Source organism: Bradysia coprophila (genome assembly GCF_014529535.1).
Source record: "Bradysia coprophila strain Holo2 chromosome X unlocalized genomic scaffold, BU_Bcop_v1 contig_45, whole genome shotgun sequence".
NCBI lineage: Eukaryota > Metazoa > Arthropoda > Insecta > Diptera > Sciaridae > Bradysia > Bradysia coprophila.
This window is the reverse complement of record NW_023503339.1, coordinates 46,299-63,228: the sequence shown is the minus strand read 5'-3', so window position 1 is coordinate 63,228 and position 16,930 is coordinate 46,299. Positions and strand designations below refer to the sequence as shown.

The 16,930-nt window shown below is 37.0% G+C and overlaps 3 protein-coding genes across 4 annotated transcripts; 2 read left to right on the top strand and 1 right to left on the bottom strand.

The window, feature by feature from the left end:
• The first annotated feature begins 909 nt into the window (after positions 1-909).
• Positions 910-3,611, top strand: LOC119070071 (another transcription unit protein). 2 transcript variants are annotated; one of them, XM_037174369.1, is made up of 6 exons: positions 910-1,138; positions 1,206-1,290; positions 1,354-1,428; positions 1,489-1,692; positions 1,751-3,174; positions 3,334-3,611. In XM_037174369.1, the coding sequence occupies exons 1-6, from the start codon at positions 1,108-1,110 to the stop codon at positions 3,561-3,563; spliced, it is 2,049 nt and encodes a 682-aa protein (XP_037030264.1). In that variant the 5' UTR covers positions 910-1,107; the 3' UTR covers positions 3,564-3,611. The 2 variants fall into 2 exon arrangements, with proteins under 2 accessions (XP_037030264.1, XP_037030263.1); XM_037174368.1 differs by having other exon boundaries at positions 911-1,138; positions 1,351-1,428.
• On the bottom strand, positions 3,604-4,787 carry LOC119070074 (tRNA (cytosine(38)-C(5))-methyltransferase). The gene is made up of 2 exons (XM_037174374.1): positions 4,606-4,787; positions 3,604-4,554 (listed from the first exon to the last, which is right to left on the bottom strand). Exons 1-2 carry the CDS (start codon positions 4,667-4,669, stop codon positions 3,608-3,610), a joined length of 1,011 nt encoding a protein of 336 aa, XP_037030269.1. The 5' UTR covers positions 4,670-4,787; the 3' UTR covers positions 3,604-3,607.
• Positions 4,788-5,381: 594 nt separating this feature from the next.
• LOC119070073 lies at positions 5,382-11,054 on the top strand. The gene is made up of 6 exons (XM_037174373.1): positions 5,382-5,688; positions 5,757-5,881; positions 5,956-6,115; positions 6,188-6,474; positions 8,449-8,674; positions 10,665-11,054. Exons 1-6 carry the CDS (start codon positions 5,560-5,562, stop codon positions 10,818-10,820), a joined length of 1,083 nt encoding a protein of 360 aa, XP_037030268.1. The 5' UTR covers positions 5,382-5,559; the 3' UTR covers positions 10,821-11,054.
• The last annotated feature ends 5,876 nt before the right edge of the window (positions 11,055-16,930 follow it).

The following is a 16,930-nucleotide window of genomic DNA, read 5'->3' as shown; positions in this document are numbered from 1 at the left end:
TCTTCTTACAATTTCCTCGTATCTGCCAAACAATTTACGATTTTTGCTTTTTTCTTGTCATCGGCAAAATTATACGATCTTGCTGTTTCGTGGATTGCGTCAGAGTCATCGAAGAATGTCAGAAAGAGGATCGGACCTAAAATCGTTCCTTGGCCGATCGCTGAATGTGCACTAAAATCATCTGAAATTTCTGTTCCTACTCACACACGGTGCTTTCTTTTCGCGGAATATGAAGTGAACCATCGAAGTGGTTCTTACGTGGAACTTACGTATTGACATCAAATGTACCGACCCAAGACAATGCGTATTGCCAAAGCACTGTGTGCCAAAGCACACCACTTTACATGTGAGGAGAGAAAAATACTTCGAAATTACTAATTTTCGTTTCCGTAATAAAATTCGCACAAATTTCAGAAAGTTCAAAATGGCGGTACAAAACAAAATGGGCGAGCTCTTTGAGCAACATCTAAAACTTTATTTTCGTGATGTATGATGTTCTAGACTTTAGGTCAGAGTCCGAAAAGTAATCGAAAAAGCGATGAACACTGAAGTTTGAAACAAGTTTTCAATATTCACACAAAATTGACCCACCCTAGTATTTCCACTCGAACCACAAAGTACGAAAGTATGCATTTTTGAGTTATCCAAGATTTCCCCAAAGCAGTAAACTCCCAATTCTTCAAACTTTTTGTTTGAAAAAACACTATTTTATAAAGTTCGGTGTCGTGTCAATTGCACATCTGACAGGAGTAGACCCTTCAGCACCGAGACATGTTTCAAAATAACAGCGCCATCATAACCTCTTTATATTATCTCTTGAGTGTAAAACTCTGTTCACTTTGAATCGTCTCTACCAGCATGATTCAAAGTGAACAGAGTTTTCATACCATGACATTTCTTAAGAACGGAAAAGCGGGTGCTAAAACAGTTTGTACTAAAAAACGTCCGACATTCAGCGTAAGATATTATTTTGATTCGATTTGATTTTGGTATGCAATGAAAAAAACGTAAAAATAATTCGATTCTGTTGATAATTACACAATCGTTCGTACCATCCAGTTTGATTGACTTTTGGCTTGAATTGGCAAATTGTGCCTCGTTATTGAAATGGTGCATACGAAAAGTAACGCGGAATCAGGTTTGTTTACATTTTCAACGATTTGTGAAATTGATTGTAACTTTCTCTTCGATTCCTTTTGCCATAGATTCTGAGTCAGGATCCAGTCGCAGTGCAAGTCCCTTTCCTCAAACTGCTCCAACACCAGGACATTCGCTTGAACAACATTCAAGGTAAGCATAAGTACACAACCTCACTTTACCTACAACTACAATGTATGTGTCCGTTTACAGTAGATCGAATTCACCGGTAAATCGAAGCGATCAATCACGTTCACCTTCACCAACTGGATCCGGGGCTGAATCGCCACGGTAAATGGAAATGTGTTTCATTGACAATAAACGAATTCACTTCCGATTTTCTTTCTATAGATCCAGAAGTGCATCACGTTCCGGATCTAATTCACCAGCTGGTTCGGCCAAATCACATTCACGCACTCCATCCCATTCACCCAGCAATTCGCCACGATCTCAGGGATCGCGTTCACGGAGTGGGTCACCTAACTCACAACAGCAAGAACATCGGTCACGATCCCAATCAGTAGCTTCCAATCAACAACGCCGATCCCATTCCAGGTAAAAGGTTTGATGGATTTGTTCACATTACACTCTGACATCGAATCTATTTACCTAGATCATCACGTAGCCCTTCGGTTGCGTCAAATCCGAGTCAAAAGTCTCGCTCTAGATCTGCTTCACCAGGGAGTCCCCATTCTCGGAAAAGTGGCAGTGGTTCTCGAAGGAGTCGAAGTGGCTCTCGAAGGAGTCGAAGTGGCTCTCGTAGAAGTCGAAGTGGCTCTCGAAGAAGTCAAAGTGGTTCAGGAAGAAGTCGGAGCGGTTCGCCAAGAAGTCGCAGTGGTTCGCGTAGTCACAGTGGTTCGCGAAGTCGTAGTGGATCTCGTAGTCGAAGCGGTTCCAGAAGAAGTGGCAGCAGATCACCAGATACACAGCACACCGCCAAACGATCACGTAATGTGTTGAGCGACTCTGGTAACGAAGCGGAACCCAATGCTACAAAGAAAAAGAAATCTGCACTCATTGATACGGATAGTGAAGAAGATGAGACGCAGAAAGAGTCCGTCAACATGAGTGCTGATGCACTGTTCGGTGATGCTGACGATATTAGCACAGACGAAGATGAAGAAAAATCGAGAAAGGGAAGTGATAAAGACGAAGACCAGCGAAAAGTCGAAAGTGACCGAGAAAGTAATAGAGACTCGGACCGTCGCCGCAGTTCCGACAGTGAAGCTGACGAACGGAATGAACAAAAGGAAGATGAAGAACCGGAACCAGAACCCGAAGTAATTCCGGAGCGACGCATCGATGTTGAAATTCCTAAAATCACTGCCGACCTTGGTAGAGATATCCATTTCGTTAAACTACCGAATTTCTTGTCTGTAGACACCAGACCATTTGACAAAGAAACATATGAGGATGAAATCGACGAAGAAGAAACACTGGATGAGGAAGGTCGTCAGCGCATTAAATTGAAAGTTAGTAACACTATTCGATGGCGAGAATACATGGACGATAACGGAGATATGGTCAAAGAGTCCAACGCTCGAATGGTCAAGTGGTCTGATGGTAGCATGAGTCTGCACTTGGGTAATGAAATATTCGATGTGTACAAGCAACCACTGCAAGGCGATCACAACCATTTGTTCATTCGTCAAGGAACCGGTCTTCAAGGACAAGCAGTATTCAGAACTAAATTAACATATCGACCACACTCAACCGAGTCATTTACACACAAGAAGATGACGATGTCATTGGCTGATAGATCGCAGAAGAAACACGGTGTGAAAATACTCACCCAAGTGGGCTACGATCCAGACACGGATCGAATGTTGAATTTGAAAAAGGAGGAAGAGAAGCTTAGACAAGCAATACGAGCTAAGAGCAGTGTCGTCAAGCCGAAACGGAATAGAGAAACTGTTGCTGGTACAAGTTCATCTTATCGCGAGGATGGAGAACATGATTCGGACGATGAAGGAGCTATATCGATTGCGGCTATTAAGAACAAGTATAAAAAGAACGGATCAAGCGCACCCAAACCAGGTAATTTTCTATTGTCAATCAACCCGGAGAGCGTTTAAATGCTTGTCATTGTTTGTGGGAAGCCTGTGGCTTACTTTACCGTAATTGTTTAGAGATTCTAACTGCATTTTGAAAGAAATCTTGCCGGATGTACTTACAAGTTGCTTTCTACTTCCTCAGGTGCAGCCATTTATTCATCGGATGACGATGATTCGGATTTGGATACACGAAAATCAAAGAAAGTCGACAAGAGTAAAGTATCGAAAGCACTTCGGGACTCCGACGATGATGATGATGACACCGCTCATTCTGCCAGTGGATCGGACGTGGAACGTGATACAGGACGTAGAAGTGTAAGAGAAAAGTCGCTACCACGAGGAAACCAAATCGAAAGTGATGCCGATGATTGATTGATTTCATGTTCAGTTGCCAGTTCAAATAAAAAACTCGTTTTTCAATCTTCGTACAGCAATTTAATCAATTCACTAACAACAAGAACATTGATGCTGTTTCCCAGCAGCCTGTAGCGGCTTTTATTCGAAATTTTCTCGGGAAACGAAAAATCATTTTCTGGAAAGCACATTAGCCTCGACACTTCAGCTGGGGTGAAATAACGCAACTGCAACGATTTTAGCAGATCTACCGTCGTCTTGTCGTCAAAAATGAGTTCAAGCTGACTGCAGCACTTATCGACAGCATTTCGGTCTAATGGACAAAAAACGGATCCAGTGCCCTCAGCGTAGTGTGTGTAGGCTTTCGTGAAGCACATTGAATTAATCGAATCCGGATAGCAGATGTCCAGCACGGAAAAATATTTTTGCAGGACCTTTTCGGGAAGCGGAAGTCCATTTGCATCCACTGACGAAATAAATTGCGATATCTGTTGCACATCAGGTACCATGGTGTCCGCTGAAGGCAGTGACGTCAGAATCCTTTCACTGGCGAATGTGAATGCTTTCGATCTTCTCGCCAAACAATAATACCGATGACGACTGTTCGGTATTCCCAGTTGCGTCGGACTCAAAATGAATTCTTGATAGTGAAATTCTGATTGCCTCAACGACTCGACAAACATTTCTCTTGCCTTGGATGTGTCGAAGCCTTTCACATTTTCCATTAAAATCCAGTCGATGCACTTCAGCTCCGGCAAGATCTGACAAATGTGAACGAATGGATCTGCTCGTCGGTCTTCTACATCCATTTGATTACCGACCCTTGTGAATGGTTGGCATGGCGGTGACATGAGAATGGTATTAACATTTAACGTACGGATGAATTCAGGCGTAAATTTCTGTATGTTATTGTTCAACACTTTGATATCGGGATGATTGTGCCTGTAAACATCGTTGGCGATGGTGTTTATGTCGGCAGCCGCAACAACAGTTCCTGGAATTTGGCTTGCTTAAAAAATCAATTAGGTAAATGTGCTCGAACTTTGTCCCGTTTACTTACATTTGAGTGCATAATGCATTCCGCCAATTCCACTGAATAATTCAAGAACTCTGAAATCATCCATCAGCGATACAAATTAAACTTTGAAACCCTCTGAATGTAAATAATTCAAATGTCAATGCGTCTCACACGCGACCGACACACACACGACAATGAAATGTCAATAGGTATAGTAGAATAAAGACATGATGGCGCTGATGTTAGGGTTAAGAGGTCAGCACAGCTCCATTATTTAAAAAACAAAATCCAAGAGTCGGTCAAGGTCAACTCTGACTGAACTCTTGACCTCTTGAGACTTTACAAACTTTCAAAAACGGTAAGTTTTAGATTCTTGAAAAGCAAAATGTTAGAATCAATGAAGTAAAAGATTTGATATCAAAATCTCGAAAACTAGGAACGTAAAAGATTTTATAATTCAGAGACTTTGAAGATGAGACGGACAGATACGTCATCTTTGAATGCTCTAAGAAGTCTATCTCGTGGCTGAGAACACCCAGTGAACTCTAGCGATTAAATCCTCGTGTACCAAAATTAGGACCTACCTAGTTAGGAGCAAGATGTTCACTTGATTCACGGGTTTGAGAGATTAAGCAAAGAATCGGTATTTCTGTGTTTCGTGGTGTAGTGATAAGCCTAAAGAAAGTTTTAAGACTGCAACAAATTGGCAATGAATCAAAATTTGAAATGTTGCCGCTCCTGATAGAAGATTGGTACGAAAATCGCAGGATTAAAGATTTTTGACTGATGAATGTTGAACATGTTAAAACACTCACACACACGAAAACCCTGCAAATGTTATTTACCATTGAATTTGACAGGTCAAAAGTTTTTGCATTGTAAGAAAATGCAACATTCTCTGCTTCTTGAAAATTACAAAATGCTCGTCGAATAAAATGTCGGAACGGGATGTAAACTAAACGATTTAACAGGCAAGAGTTTGAGCAATAAACGAACATGAGTTTCAGTTACTTCTTGATTTACATAATCGCTGTTCAAGTGGTTGAAATCAATTCTCGCACTTCGACATTGTGGAAACTGAATACTGAGAACGGCAAAATTGTTAGCTTTTCCAAGAACGGACAGGTACTGCTGTGACCATGAATTGAAATCGTTTTGTTGAAAAGTGTTTGCTAATGACAATTTTCCCCCAGTCATCCAATGCTCTGTTCGACAATGATCCGATCTTTGAAATAATAACATCAACCGTAGCATGCACCAGCAATGGGAATTCGATATGGAGTAAACAGCACGCTTTACCCAACAACATTACATTAGAGTTAGTGTTTCGGATGTGAACGATGGCAGCTGCCTGGAATGAAAAATAATTTGTTTCCTTTCTCGCACTTTTAGCGACGATTCCAAATTGTCACAATTGTCAAGGACAACAAAAAATGGACAACAGGAAGAACCAGTGGAAACACTCACCTGTGTTCCGGTCAATTTTACTTACTACGATGAACTAATTGGTATTGCTCAAAGATTTAGTCATCCCATAACGCCGGAACCGGAGGTAAGTTGACACGGAGGAACAATTTGTTTTGCTGAAATCAGCACTCAATTTGCCAACATCGTTTCCCCGTAGGTTGCCTACCTGTTCATGAAGAAAAAGGAGTACAAATACTTAAAGAATTTCGACGTTCAGTCGTTGGAGCGACGCTTGCTGAAAGCGAAACGTGACAATCCGCGTTCCGTTCAGCTGTACAATCAGATCGGTAATTTCTGGCGCATAAAAGGTGACACAAAACAGGCAATTGAATGTTTTCGCAAAGCGCTTGCTATAACGCCGACTAATTCGGATGTTTTGTTGAATTTGGCTCGTGTTCTATTTCACATGCAGTATTTAGATGATGCGATACATCTAACAAGAAGGTATGCTTTCACACAAATTATCTGAACTTTATCACAAAACCATCTCCGCCTCTACAAATAGCTTGTGTTAGTCTCAATTCCGTTAGCATGAATCGTTCCGCCCGTAGTTGTTGGTGGGAAATAGCTTTATTAAGGGATTGTAGAGCAATATTTGGAAATAATTTACTGTCAAGGCAGATGGGAAAAGTTTGTGACGTTAGAGCCTCACATCCACTAATTTTCATAAATCCACCTTGATTGACCGAATCAACGCAAAAAAGATAGACAAGAAAAACAAGCAATTATGACGACCAATTGAATGTTCACATATAAAAACTCGATTTCCTTTCAATCAATTAACCCATCCTTGTCGCTTGACTTATTTTGTAATACATATTGTTGAGTTCTATCTGGAAGATTTCACATCACAAATTGTGATTCACAATCGAGAAATCGACTGTCGGATGAATTATTGTGATTTTATGTTTTTTGTGTGTACTTGAGCCAGCGGATGGAAAAACATATTTGGCGATGGGCCCACACATTGATTCACTGGTTTGAGTGTTTCTTTGTCATCGGTTTAACAAAAGGATTCACTCAAAAATTTCGAACAACAATTTTGTCAGCACCACCATAGCTTCCTCATTTACTAGCACTACTGCCGACACAGTTTTTAGAGTTTTTTTAGAGAATGGAAACAATGAGGTTCTTGTGATGAAGTTTGACCCCGTCACTTGTCATTTTGGATAGCTTACATTGATGTCGAATTGGAAATACAGCTAGTTCTTGATGTGCAAACTTTTTTTGGGTTTTACCTTTTCTCCTAGGAAGTATTAAGTCTGATATTTCTAACACTGGGCAAATTTCATTAGAGTGCGGAATTTGCAACAGCTGATCTTTAACCAGCTGGTGTTCGTGCTACTGTTTGTTTACATCAATATAGTGTATTTTTCGGCTTACTCACTTTACATGAGTAAGATAATAGACTATATTAATGCAAACAGTAGCATGAACGCCCGCGGATGCAAATTCTGCACTTCACCGAAGTTTACCCAGTGTAATCTGATTTATCCTTAAAACGACTTCAACGCTGCCCGTTTTGAAAGTTCATCTTCACTTGTATGACATAGTAACCCAGATCCAGATCCAACCATGCATGGTGACACACAAGCAACTTTAACAAATCAGTTTGGGTTTCGCTGCTTCAAAAGAGTCGCAGAAGTCACATAAACATTGAATTTTCCATTAATAAATGGGGACTCGGAGCTCGGTCCTGTTTTCAATAAAGTGGTTTGGTTGTCGGTTGATTTTTTCAAAAAGGTCGATGCTCAGGGTTCGTTCGATATGGAATGGGAAGGTTGAATGCATAGGCTAATTTTACTAATGTAGTACCCCTACGACGAATGGACGAATAACGACCACTTAAAAATTTAAAATTGTAAAGCAGATAAATCGTACAATCAGAGCTCGATGTTCCCTTCCGCAATATTTTATGATAATTTTCTGTTTTACAAAATGATAATCATTATTCAAAAAGCACTTTCAGTGACTAAGTCCTGACTGATTGTACAGTGCAAAATTTTCACATTAAATTTAACTCGTGCACCAGTAAATTGATTAATATTAATCGACCTCCATCGAGGTCACATTCATTTCTTCTGTCCAACCAAAATGCAATATCGAAAAGTGATTCTGCATTTTTATCCAATTCAAAATATTAATCTCAATACTTGTGACGTCGTTGACACACCTGTTATATTGTACATAATGTGCCATATGGGACTCGATAGCCATTTAAACTAGTGAAACTCTATTGTCTTCTGGTAACGAGTAAAATTTGGTGTGTGGACGCAATTGACGTATAGGCATTGCATATTTGTAATAACTTTGTTGCATTGTACGTAGGATTTAGAAATTTTGTGAATTTTCTTTTTTGCTGCACACGATAATGGAAAAAGTTCCTTTTTGTTTACCTCTTATTTACATTTCTTGCAGATCGTTGGAAGTTCAAACGCCCGACCGTAGCGCATGGCGTCAATATTTTACGTTGGGCGAAATTTTTAAAGCTTATGGACATTTTCAAGAATCAATTTTACATCTAAAGCATGCACTAGAACTGCATCCGAATCATGAACTTATAAGCAAAGCTTTGCGAGATGTTGAGAATATACCGCCAGCTTCAACTCTTCACATTTACACAATAATTATCATCGTTTGTTTGGTGAGTGTTCATTGGATCATTTTATTGAATGAGGGAAATTGTAGTGGCCACGGAGACATTGTGCATATGATAAGTAGCCTGAATATAAAGGGAATTACGATACAACAACAAAAAATAACCTGAACGGAACAACCTGAGCAAATTGACCAAAATTTGACTCGGTCGCTATTATCCGTAGCATACTGCGTCTGCGTACGTGTTTTCAAAGTTTGGATTTTTTGTTCTTTTGCTCCAACGATAATTGGCTAAAATGGTACATCTCAGCACATCTCAACACGTATATGCGAATTACTAAAAAAGAAAGCTCGTAAAATCCTAAAGCTCTGAGACGTTATTGACTCTTTAACTTCAACATCAGCGACTATTTTCACAATTGTCAATAGTATTTATAAGGCTCGGAACAGGTCAGGTTTACCTGAACCTGACCTGAAAATACCTGAACCTGTTTCGACCTGAACCTGATTCAATCAACTTTGACCTGACCTGACCTGATTTTACCTGAAACCTGATTAGAGTGATCAGGTCTAACCTGACCTGAAACTTGACAGGTTGACCTGAAAATTTGTATGAAAAATTCAGGTCAACCTGAAACCTGACCTGATAGGTTTCAGAAATTCAGGTTCAGGTCAGGTCAGGTTTCTTGAAAAATGAAAACCTGACGTGACTTGAAGTTTCAGGTCAGTCACTTTTTTGACCGCGATCGACCTCGGTCGACCGATTCCGAGCCTTAAGTATTTACCTCCGCATCTGGACAAAAAATTATTTCGATGAAAGTTTCACCCGTTTATCAGAAAATGTGGTACGAAATTATTCTTTGAAGAGAAACGTCATCGGGTGATTTTGAAGTACTTTTCGGCACTAGTGCCGAAATTAATTATTTCGTTGATACCGTTTTCTCTTCTTATATTTTCGTATATAATTTATAAGTAAACTTATCAAGTCGAAAATTATAAGTCACATCTTCTTACAAGACGATCTGGATGGTTACTGAATTTAAATTGTTTGATCTAACAATTTAAAAAAAAATGTTCAACAAAATAGTTCTTTTTGCAATTAAGTGACGAAAAGTACAACTATCGTGGTTGTTATTGCGAAAAAATTGTATGCAACTCAGAGATAGGCGCTTTTTTAGCCATACACGAATATATCACCGAGTTGCATACAACGTTTTTCTCGATTAAGGGTCATACACATAAATGACGTTTTTCGGTGCTGTCATGAGATTGAAATCACTAATAATTCGACAAGAATGCTCTTTTTTTAAGTTCTGCCTTCATTTTCAGGGGTTGAACATACTATTGACCTAAAAAGGTGCATTCTTGTTGACTTATTACAGATTTTAAAGTGATGACAACACTGAAAAATTCCAATGTTATTTTTGTACGGCCAATAAGAGCGATAGACCCTTTGTAAATTTGTAGCCTACATTTGTGCGGAAAAATATTCGTTTTTTGATGAAACCAATTTTTCCTGTAAAAGTTACACATTTTTTGGTTTTACTTTTTCAAAAAAAAGATTTTGATTCAGAGAAATCATCAAAAAACGAATATTTTTCCGCACAAACGTAGGCTACAAATTTACAAAGGATCCATCAATTTTAAAGGCATGGAAGGCTGTACTTTTCGTAACAAAGTTCGAAAATTGAGTGTTTGGCAAATGGTGCCGTGAAAATTTCACATCTAGGGTGAAAATAATATCATTTACATGCTACATGCTTCATGCACTACATTCGACGCCCTCATCATGTAAAATCCATTACATAACTCAGAATAAAAATGAAAAGTCTCGTTTTAGTGTGTTTATTGACCTCGGCTTCGCCTCGGATCAACAAAATTCACATGAAAACTCGACTGATCAACTTTTTAACCCTTGTTATGTAAACTACTATTCGTTTTCTGTTAAAGAACTATTGTATGCCCTGATGTCACTTCCACTACAGATTTATGCAGTGACATGAAATCGTTGTTTTAATTAATTTTTTATTGTGCAGGTAATGAGTGTCCTATTTGTCATACTGTCGACAAGTGACAACTCGACAAACTGCTCCGATGTGACTGAACCAAAGACTCATCGACATTTTAATCGTGCCATGGCAATGCGATCACTTAAAGGCATTACTTCGCGATCAACCAAATATAAGAAATAATTTTTTTTCCGAATTTTTTTTAATTCATTTTTTTTACACAATGAATGTGATAATTTTACTATTTAGAATTGCTATAAAAAACAGATGAAAAAAAATGAAAATTAATTGTCAAGTTATATTAATTGTACGAAACATACTCGTTTTGCTCTCTTTATCTTTGAAAAAAATAAATGAAACGAAGAAAAAAATATTGAAAATAAATGAACACACCGCCATAACTGACAAAATTCACGACATCATTTTTTTGATCTTTATGTAGGTTTTAAGTGCGTTACGATTAATTTTAATTTTTTTTTATGATTTTAAGTACTTTATGGTTGTGGTCGACGTGAGACCAGTGAGAGAACAAAGATTTTCGTTTTTTGCACTCTGACATGACATTGGTGTTTATACATGAAAAGAAATGGTGCATAAAATTGATCCGGCTGAAATTAGTAAGATGGATGAAAAATAGTAATTGTTGAAAGAGAGAGAGAGAGATAGAGTTTATTGCAAATTTGACTTACTAGCGATGTCCGAACCAAAGAATTAATTTTTTTCTTAATATTTAGTTTGTAATTTCGTTTTGCCATTATTAAGCCTCGCTTAAACTTACATTTTGTTTAATTTTGAATTTAATTTTTTTTAAATTATTTTTAATGAATTTGAAACGAGAGTGAATTTATCATTTATACAAATTTATGTTTTACCGAGATGTAAAATTAAAAAAAAAAAACAAAAAGGAAACAGTTTTTATTTTGAAGTTTTTATTGGTACCTGGCTTTTTCGTCTTTAACTTAAAAACAAAAATTACAAACAAACAAATTCTTGATGAAAATGAACAAAAACAAAAACAATAAAGTTGGTTATTATCTTATGCTGCGAAACGTTATTTATTTATACGGGACCGGGCATCAATGATGATGGTGTTTACTATACAAACACGACACGAGAAGCTTACAGCACTGCAGTACAAAATAAGGTAAAAATCGATTAAAAAAAGGGATTTATGAATCTCAGGATAATAGTTATATATAACATCGTCCTGCGGTCTCGTATCATAATACACATCGTGAGCTTAAAGTACCTCGCACCGAGATTCATACAACGTTTTATGCTATAATGCATCGAAAGTTTGCAAATTTTGCATATTGTGATGCTGAGTTGCATAAAATAAATATTTCTAACCACAACGTGCTTCTCCTAGCATTAACACTAGTGTGTTAGACTTCAAAAAGCGACTTTTCATTTACCTATGCGTGTGGGGAAAAACCACTCTTTTTTATTGATGTGATTAACATGATTAATAAGTGATTAACATGATGATGAATTGGTGATTTACCAGCATTTGACCGGGGGAATCGTCGCAAAACTACAAACAAACGTGAAATATAGCGGTTAATCAATGCTAATCACCGATTAACCGTTTGGATTCACAAAACTTATGTTTCTGATTAACAGATTAACTGTTTAACCATGTTAATCACAAAATAGTAGTTTTCCCCCTCGGTTTTACCTCACACCAAGAAAGCATAAATCCTTTTTTAATGAAAGGAAAGGAACTTAAATAAAAAAACCTTCTGATATTATCAGCCCCAAATTTTTTCTATGTTAATGCTTAAAGCAGTACTATGATTTTCAAATTGAAAACAGAAAATTTTCATGATATGTTGAGAAAGTAGGAAAATTGGCAAGAATTCCAAAATAAATGATGATGTCTTTCAACCAGAATTAGACAAAATATTTGGTCAACAATAGTTCCTAGTCTCCAGAAAATTTCGAGGAAATACGGGTAAATAACACACGATATAGGCTACTGCGACCCTAGCGTTGGTCCATGTCACCTAAAACTTGAATCAATTTATCAATAATGTCTTTAGGCTTCAGCGCCTTAACATCGAAATGAACAAGCTGCAAAGTCCGAATGTATCAAATTGTCATGAAAATTTTTATTCATCGATGCAACATAAATGTGAACATTACAAGAATTGGTTTGCAGTTACTTCCTGGGTACTCATCAATTGCAAAGTCACTTCTTGAATTTCAATTGGAAACGGATGACAGTAATTACGTAGTTTGAGAAAAAATGGGCAGTAGTAAATTACAACCAATTATTACTTTGCATAATGGGTGGATTTTCCATTCCCAACGTCGACATCTTTTTAAACCTACTGAACAATGAAATATCGAAGCTTTTCTTGAGTGAGGGATGAATCTGTTTTGTGTTACGCATTGCATACTAGGCCGCAAGACTAGCTATCACGAGGCGCCTAGAATCATAAGGCAAACTTTAGTCGAAAGCAGGTGCATCAATTATTTATTTTAGTAGAGGGGCATTTCGTCAAAAAAAGCAAAACACTAATTAGAATTTTTCAAGGCCACGGAACACGAATCTTTTTTTATCAAACAAAATTTTGAACGCCAATATAAACTCAGTGGTACAATGTAAACATATCATTTCTTCGGCAACTTCCCATTATTTTCAACGGAAGTATACCGGAAAATACAAAGACTTTTTAGTTTTTAGTTCAGTGTTATAAATATATCAATCTACCAATATTTTCATCGAATAGGTGCCGATTTCAAGAAATTGGTACCAATTCGATGAAAATGTTTGTTTGTAGGATTCAAAATTTCCAAACAAGGACGTAGACTTGTACTGGATCCGACACTGGACATCCTTTTTTCAGAAGTTCTAAGAGATTTGACAATAATATCCCGAACTGCTAACACTTTCTACTGAATGACAGATTTTTGTCATTTAAAAAAGGATTTTTCGCTGGATTTTGCAGGATTTCCATCAATTCGTAAGGATTTTCTTTTTTAATCTTGAGGATTTTTTTAATTTGATTTCCATGGTTTTTGAAGATTTTGAGGATTTTCTGATGAAAGAGGTTTCTAGTTTTCAAAAAGGTTCAAAGCATTTTTTCGATCGAGAGAGGATATTTCATCCCTCCCTTCGTGGACTGCTATGTGATTTTTCTTGTAGAATGAATTCATTTAATCGAATAGATCTTGTCCAAACGAGATTTCAAATGTGAGGAATTCACATTTTTTTCGTCTATGCTTCAGACTCCGAGGATTGTTCTGTACAGGATAGAAGTAAAATAAAAATAAAGTTCCGTCTCTATAATCGGCATAGTTTCTTCTTTATTATCCAAAAATATTTTTTGTTTTGTTTAACAGCATTTTCTTATGCCAAATTTATTGGAAGCAGTATACTGATTTCATCTCAAAACTGTAATCGATTTCAACATATAAATAGCATTTGTTTAAAGTTTAAGATGGTTTTCTGGTGTTTCTATGTAATCGGCAAATTAATTTTTATTTTCATCTTTGTGTTAACAACAATATAATCGGTTGGAATAAAAAAAATCCACGAGGAAGAATTATACATTTAATCAATTACAATATTCAGCAATATGTTTTCATAGAAGGGAAAAGAAAATATTACAAAATCCAATCTCGGTCAACAGTTCAGAATCTTACTTAATATTTTTCCATTACAAATGGTAAAATGGTGAGATGAAAATATCTTAAGAAAAGAAAAACAAAATTTTCGTATAAAAAAAAATTATCAGCAAAAATTATCAATCAATAGTTTTCGTAGTTAACAAATTCCATGGTGTTAGATGTGGCTGTGTGCAATATTGGAAAAAAATGGGCATCCCATCGTTTAAGGGCTTTAAGCGCTGTCGTGTATGTTCAATCGGAAAATGTCGTGTTGACAAAAGAATGAGTTGCCAAGTGGTTTCAACGAAAATACTTGAGAAAAGGCGTGTGGTGGATCTTCGTCACACTGAAAAGAGAAGAATTCAAATGAAAAAAAAAGTTAATTTCTATGTGAAGCGACAATTAATTTTTGATTTTTTGTCCAATTTCGATATCGTCGACATCGTGATACACAATCAGTAAGTCCCTCTGATCATTTTTCCGAAAAAAGATTTTTTTGATTTTACGTTTTAAAGGATTTTCCTCCATGTCATATAGACATCAAAAGCATGAAAGTTTTCGGTTTGAGAACAAATCGTATTTTTGCTTGCGAGTAGATGGAGCTTGGGCAACATTCTCTATTAAAAGTCGATCTAATTTTGTGACCTCAGTAGCATGTCAGGTATCGCTAAAAAGCTGATATCAGCCTCTATTAGAAGAATATACTTCAGAAACTAAAACATTCACCTAGTGCCATTGATAACCTTTCAAAGTTCATCCAAAGTTGGGGACTTGGGCTGAACTGTCAATGATGTGAAAATTTCCAGGACATTTTCTAACCAATTTTACGAAAACTTTTTTGTTGTGAGTTCCTCATTGAATCATGGGTTAAATAACGATTAATTTGATCTATGTCATGATTATCCTCATTCCGAGATCTAAGTTCACAAAATTGAGTTTTTTCGAATTATATACTAAAATAAACTTTGGACTTTTCTCGACATTTTGTGATGAAGCTCACGGAACCCATCGGAAAAAGTTTCCACGCTCCAAATGTTTGATAAATCCCTTACACGCAAAAAATGCTCTTGTGGATCACGATGTCGAAATTGGATAAAAAATCGAAAATTTATTGTCGCTCCACTTTAATTTCTATGCACCAACATTTCCATTGTTAGTCAATGCTGCACAAGTAACCGTAGAAGTGAGCTATTTGTTCACTTCCCAACCCAACAGTTTATGATGTTAAAATGAAGGTACTAGTGCCACATTAAGAATTTTCTAGTAAAATTTTCCTAGAAAGATCTGAACATCCTGACCAATCATGAAAATCTGTAGGTTTTACTTGTCAGGTACGAACAAAGCTTTCCATAAAATTTTCATTCCTCGTGTCGGATTGACACCTTTATTTCAACATCAATTTGGTTTCTCTACGAAAAAAAACTAGATCTCAAAAACAAAGCTGCCCTAATCTGCATCAGGGACTTAAATCTGTCATGCAAATTATTTGTTTGAAAAAAGAAAAACTTGTGTCTTTTATGCAAATTATTTGTATAGTTGATTTTTCAGAGGTAAGTCTTTTTGCAAATTATTTCCAAAGGTTTGCCAAATTATGTTCAAACATTTTCCCAAGCTCAGTCTCTTATGCAAATTATTTGTTGTCACTTTTTCGAGTTAAGTTTCTTATTAAATCTTATATTACCGAAATTTTTCCAGTGGAAGCCATTAAACTAGGTGGCGACTCATTAGTGGGTGCAATAGAAGAAGTACCAGAAGCATAGGAAAATGCAGTGATTACATTGCTGCATAAAAAAGGAGACATAACAAAGTTGGAAAACTATCAACCCATAAGTCTCTTATCAACACTGTATAAGTTGTTCATGAAAATAGTTACGATCAACACTGTACAAGTTGTTCATGAAAATAGTTACGATCAATACTGTACAAGTTGTTCATGAAAATCGTTACGAAGAGGAACACCAAGAAGCTCGACTTCTACCAACCTGTCGAACAAGCTGCATTTAGATCAGGCTTCAGCACAAACGACCACTTACATGTGATCAGAACGCTAATCGAGAAATACAATGAATACAAGGTTGATGTGGTCTTGATATTCATAGACTTTGAAAAAGCTTTTGTTTCAGTGGAAATATGGTCGATATTGGACTCATTAGACGAGTGCAGAGTAGACACAAGGTACTCCAACACAATTCGATACGTCTATAAAAACGCTACGTCGTGTATAAAACTCCATAAAAGCACGGAAAAATTCCGAATTGGCAGAGGTGTACGACACACGGAAAAAACGGAAAATGTCAATGTACGTCTGATTCGATTACGATTTACGTGTGAGTCGCAAATACTACATCTCCTACGTATGTATGTATGTATGTATGTATGTATGAATGTATGTATGTACATCGAAGTCGTGAAATTTTACGTCTAAATCGTACAATAAACGACTGAGTGAACCATTGGTTTTGTACATTGTAGTTGAGTGAGGACATAACCAATGGTTCACTCAGCCGTTTATTGTACGATGGAGACGTAGAATTTTACGACTTCGATGTACATACTACGTACGAGACGTAGCATTTGCGACCCACACGTAAAACGTGATCGACTCAAACGTACATCGACATTTTGTGTTTTTTCCGTGCAGGGTGACACCATATCACCTAAGTTATTCACGTCGATTC

Bases quoted from the DNA above. Each gene is read 5' to 3' on its own strand.
- LOC119070071 (XM_037174368.1), top strand. From the start codon at position 1,108: ATGGTGCATACGAAAAGTAACGCGGAATCAG. The intron at 1,139-1,205 runs GTTTGTTTACAT...CTTTTGCCATAG, and splicing joins GAAAAGTAACGCGGAATCAG to ATTCTGAGTCAGGATCCAGT. The intron at 3,175-3,333 runs GTAATTTTCTAT...CTACTTCCTCAG, and splicing joins ATCAAGCGCACCCAAACCAG to GTGCAGCCATTTATTCATCG.
- LOC119070074 (XM_037174374.1), bottom strand. From the start codon at position 4,669: ATGGATGATTTCAGAGTTCTTGAATTATTCAGTGGAATTGGCGGAATG. The intron at 4,555-4,605 runs GTAAGTAAACGG...TGATTTTTTAAG, and splicing joins AATGCATTATGCACTCAAAT to CAAGCCAAATTCCAGGAACT.
- LOC119070073 (XM_037174373.1), top strand. From the start codon at position 5,560: ATGAGTTTCAGTTACTTCTTGATTTACATAATCGCTGTTCAAGTGGTT. The intron at 5,882-5,955 runs GTTAGTGTTTCG...TCGCACTTTTAG, and splicing joins CCCAACAACATTACATTAGA to CGACGATTCCAAATTGTCAC. The intron at 6,475-8,448 runs GTATGCTTTCAC...CATTTCTTGCAG, and splicing joins GCGATACATCTAACAAGAAG to ATCGTTGGAAGTTCAAACGC.